A 5,395-nucleotide genomic window follows, 5' to 3' on the forward strand; every position below is an offset into this window, starting at 1 on the left:
TTTATTGAAGTTTTATCAAATTCTACTGTGTATATATTTTTAATTGAAAATACATTAGAATACTCTTTTTATGTAATAAAATTTCAACCAGAAGCTTATAAAGGAGTAAAAATTGCAATATTTATTCAGGTAAAATCAATATTCAATTATGTTTGATTTTCTTTGAACTGTTTGCCGTATTTAATGGGAATCTTTTCACTATCTTATGTAATCAAAATATTCAGAACAAAATGATGTGCATAAGATTTGAATAAGACATAATAATGACTGAGGCTAAAGATAGCGATTAAAGCACTATATTCAGTATTCATGACCTTGAGATCAAACGTTTGAATCATTTCTTTTCTACAAATAATTTGTTTGATTTCAAGTTCTCTTTTATTTACACGAACAAATCTTAGCAACAAACAAATACAAATCCCCTAATAACAGAAGTCATCTTTCCTTGGCCTTTTACACAAACACACCGTTTTCGGTTCCATTTTTTAAGCATCGCCATTGATCGGGGCCAGTAGCGTCGTAAAACATTTTTGAACAATTTTATCCTTGGATCCTGCTTAATTGCTGACCTTTCCAAAACTTCTTGGAAATGGAATAACATCTTTGATGTCAGTGAGACCAGTAGTAAACAGAACAAAACGATCAAATGCCAAACTAAAACCAGAGTGCTTCACTGTTCCATGCCTTTGAATCTCCAAGTACCACTCGTATTGCTCCCTTGGCAGACCCATCTCCTTCATCCTGCCAACAACCATCCATATTCAAACAGAGATCAATAATTCTCACATTTTTCCTTTCTAACATCCGTGACTGTTTTGAGAACACCGGAGTGTCATGAAATTATCAAAATTTTATCCCAAGCAGCTATCACTGTGTTTTCACTCATGATAATTAAACTAAGTCATTTGACAGGTTTCAATTCAGGACATGATTTTGTTCGACCTTTCCTGTTATGTTTCGAGGCCTTTTTTTTTACCTCTAAGATGTTATGATTTTTGCTTATAGTTTCTTGTATCTTTGAGCATTAGTCTCTTTTCATTCACTTGTTAAAAATTCTTGATATCCTTTTTTTAAAAAAATCTCATGATAGCTAAACTTCTTTTGATTTTGATCCTTCAACTTTAAAATAATCCATCCTTCTTTTTGATCTTAGACCTTTCCATTTTATATTCCATTAATTGTTTAAAAGAACCAAAATCTATAACAGAATCCTCCTAACATCTAACCTATGTAGATATCTATTGATCTAGAAAATAAACAAAAGATGTGGCAGATAATGTAATGTTTAAGGGTGTGTTTGGAATACATTTTCAAATGTTTAATTTAAAAAATAAATCATTTTTAAAAAAAATTGGAGTATTTGACAACCACTCAAAATAGCTTTTAAAGTGTATTTTAAATGGTTTTGATCAAAAGTGTTTAAATAAAAATGAGTTTTTGAAAAACATTTTTTTAAGTCAATCTAAACGGGACCTAAGTCTAATTTATTAAAAAACAATTATAGAATATTTGGAAGTTTGAACACTGGAATGGAATAGACAAGAAAGTCCATACACAAAAATAGTATTCAAACCACTAAAATAACAAACCTTGTCATCAATACGTCAAAACGCTCCTCCTTTTGGCTGCCAGAAATTACTACTCCACCCTGCAAACATTTGGGCCCCAGTTTCAGAAATAAATTTTCATTCAATACAAGATCCATCCAAAAGTAAATTTTCCCAAGAGTCGATATATGCCCATGTGCTAACCTTTGGAAGAACCACATCAAATGCTGCCACGGTTTTCCCATCATCATTCAGGCGCACATTAAATGGCTTGGTTTCTTTTGGGTAGTTATATACTATCACGGGCTTTTTAAAGATGGCATCAGCCAGATAACTGTTTCATGTACAAAGAAGAAATAACTTTTTCTAAATAAATAAATTAAACAGAAAGACGAAAAACGAAAAATAAAAAACTCATTTTGCTTATTGATTATAATAGCACATTTTACACACCTGAGATGATCAACAGTTAAAGCAGCACCAAATTTAAGCTTTTTCAAGTGTTGAGATTTTTGATCGGTTGCCTGACAGTGAAGATTTTTTTTCCTTTCAATATTCAGATGGGCAGTGCTAGAAATGAAAAACTGAGTCACACAATAGAAGAGCAGATAATCTGGATTTCACCTTTTCTAGGATTTCTATTGCCGCAATGTAAGAGACCTTCTCAAATGAACATGATATAACTGATTCAAGGCGATGAATGCTAGTCTTGTCAATTCGTTTTTGAACAAATTTCATATCATCCAGACAGTGGTCCAACACCCATTTGGAGAGGAATTTTACAAGGTCATCAGCACAGTTCATGGCATTCTGGACTCCAAATGATGATACAAAATGCAAGTTAAGAGATGGAAATTCTTCATTTCAATGGTGCAATGTTATTATAATCAACTACTAACCATAGAACATAACATTAAGATTTTAATGGCTAAATCAACATGTAATCTTAAGCCCATAGTTTAGATGTCAAATAGTAAGCCATCTAAATGAATAAGTAAAAGATTATAACCATACCTCGAGTTCAGCAAAAGCAATTTCAACTTCCACCATCCACATTTCAGCTGCATGTTTTGCAGACTCAATTTTATCTGCTCGAAACCTTGGTCCACAAGAGTAAACATTGCCAAGGGCACATGCATATGTCTCCAAATGGAGTTGTCCAGAAGCCGTTAGATAAGTTTCTTGCGGGAAGAAATTTCCAGGAATAACTTTATCTTTCCTTGATTTGGTTTTGGATTTTTCTTTGGCTTCTAATTGTAGTGCAAGTTCATTTGTTTTCTTTAAATCCTGAACGGCGGCAACTAAGGCTTCTTTGTTGCTTTCGCTTCTCTCGAGCTCTTTGACGAGATTGCTTTTCTCCGTTATAGCAGCCTTAACAGTTTCAAGACTTACACCATCGTGTTCTTTGTCTTCTGTTGGTTCTACTTTCTTACCTTTACCTGCAAGTGTTGTAACGTGGAACTTTTCGCTGAATCCCTTACTGTCTGTGGTCGTGATGGTGGGTAATTGCACGTAAAGAAAGCTGTGATTTTGGAAGAACGTGTGAGTTGCAAAAGTCAAGGCATTGTGGATTCTCATAACAGATGCTACCTGCAAAGAGTAAAGAATACCAATGAAGATCAAGATCCAACACTTCATTAGTTCCAACGGTCAACTATACAAAACTTTCTTCTCAAGCTTTGCAGATGCTATAAAGGTCAATGCAAGCGATTCTACAAAAGAGTTCTACAATGAAGTGAAAGTTTTTACTTCACTTTTTCATGATATAAATAATCCTTTCTTTTAGTTGAAAATGAACTGTATAAATCTCCAATTTTCTGATTTCAAGGCTCTACTTTACCAATCACAGGTATAAAATATGAATGGAAGCCTTTGTTCTATAATTTACCTGCTGCTGCTGATTAGGCACGACCCTAAAACTAATAGGCACTTTAATAATAGGCATGCGGACAGAACCAGAAATAAATGGAACGTATAGTTGAAGCTTGTGCATATTACCGTAGTTGTTCGAGGACGAAAATAAGAAAATTTCCTCAAAAAATCCATTGGCAACTTTTTCTGGGATAATGGATATTTTTGCTGTTCAACCTTCCCTACATGAAGGATTTTCTCGACTTCAAGCCGAACAACATGTTTCCCAGGTACTGGGACCTGCTTCAATATGCCTTCCACCAAGATGCAAGTTCCCGTTGGCATCAGATGGGTAGGATGATGTAACGAGGACTCAACAACAACCTACAAGTTTCTTATTAGAATGCAAAAAACCATGCACAACCAAAGCTTAAGCAACCAATTATCTTCTAACACGCTGTAATAAAAAAATATTAGACCTTCCTTAACTCTGCACCAACTTTAAATTCTGTTAAAAGTTCCAAATTTCTTTCTCTCTCTTTTCTTGTGGGTTAGGAGAGAATATACAAATTCATCCCTATGCGACACAATAAATTCTTAAAATCCCCATGGCAGATGTATGAATGCAAATAATAAAAATGGTCAACAAGGGATTTCATTATCATTTACGATCAAAATACTATTGTTCGGGAACGTATCCATGTCTAACACATATTAGCATAATAGATAGGATAAATCACCCAATAATACGGGTATCTCGTAAAAACCATTGGTTGTGAATTCAAAAAATGTATCTTTATTAACCATGGGATATAAATCGAGATATTTTTCCATCATATATACAACGGTGGAAAACTGTCAGTCATGATAGTTATATCATGGCATCAACATGTAATAATTTCTCAATAAAAATACAAAAACAGTACTATTGGATACAAACAATAAGTTTTGAGTTAGCCACGTCCTATACGCATAACAAAAGAACAAACAGTTGGCGTGCATAAATAAGAGATACCTGAAGGCTCGCAACACAAGAGCCATCATTAACAGCCAGAAAAGCAGTGGAAGGAAGCGGCGGCTTAGGAACAGCCGTCTCCAACTTCTCACCACCATGTAAATTATTTCCATACAGCATCTTAAGCAAAGACCTAACAATCGGAATCCGCGACTGAATAATCTCAATACAGCTCACATCCTTAGCCTTAGGAGGCAGAGCATTAGCAACCGCCCTAACACTGGCATCGGCCGGCGACGGCGCAGCCTCTCTGATAACTTCCTTGGAGGACTTCACCCATCCTCCGATTACCAATTTCTGACCCACAAACGCAAGACCCCCATCGGCGGTATCCAAGAGGGTTTTGAGAAGAACCCTGTTGGAGTATTTGGAGAAGGTGACAGGGGTGAAGACTGTAGGGTGTTCGGCGGCCATTGGAGAGTGTGGAGGAAGAAAGAGGAGGGAAATGGGGGGATTGAATGATGAGGGAGAAGAGAGCCATGGATAGAAGAGATATAGAAGAAGATTAAGATGCTTTTCTTTGGGAAGAAGAGGGGGAAATCAAGAGAGAATGTTAATGGAGGGAAAAGGATTGTTTCAGAGAAATGATTTGAGGAGTTTTGTGGTATGAACTGAGAGAGATTTAGAGAGTTTGATTTGGTATAAGTTTAAAGTTTGGATTTTCTTGGAGAGTTTCTTGTTCACTTTCAGAGTTTTCGAAACCTTACGTGAAAGCTACCTGTTTACAGGCTATTGGAATAAAGTATTATATAATTTCGAAGAAATGTATTTCATACTTTCATGTATGTATTTGCCGATTAAAAAATTAGATTATAATTTTTTATAAAGAAATGAAATATAATTAAATAGTTGTTTAAAATGCGTTTATATATTTACAAAATTCGAATGGTCTACCTAATACATATTTGCTGAATTCAGGGAATCTGAAAACATAAAATAGAATCTAGATTCTTTACTATAGAACCTCTTAGACTTTATGTTT

At 34.9% G+C, this 5,395-nt stretch overlaps 1 protein-coding gene across 1 annotated transcript; it reads right to left on the reverse strand.

The window, feature by feature from the left end:
• Nucleotides 1-268: 268 nt before the first annotated feature.
• On the reverse strand, nucleotides 269-5,171 carry NS2 (asparaginyl-tRNA synthetase 2). Its single transcript, XM_039043352.2, has 8 exons — nucleotides 4,414-5,171; nucleotides 3,546-3,782; nucleotides 2,562-3,137; nucleotides 2,172-2,357; nucleotides 2,001-2,071; nucleotides 1,752-1,881; nucleotides 1,590-1,648; nucleotides 269-741 (listed from the first exon to the last, which is right to left on the reverse strand). Exons 1-8 carry the CDS (start codon nucleotides 4,825-4,827, stop codon nucleotides 558-560), a joined length of 1,857 nt encoding a protein of 618 aa, XP_038899280.2. The 5' UTR covers nucleotides 4,828-5,171; the 3' UTR covers nucleotides 269-557.
• Nucleotides 5,172-5,395: the final 224 nt, after the last annotated feature.

The sequence above is a fragment of the Benincasa hispida genome, chromosome 9, assembly GCF_027475165.1.
Source record: "Benincasa hispida cultivar pf3 chromosome 9, pf3_genome.v1.1, whole genome shotgun sequence".
NCBI classification, from domain to species: Eukaryota; Viridiplantae; Streptophyta; class Magnoliopsida; order Cucurbitales; family Cucurbitaceae; genus Benincasa; species Benincasa hispida.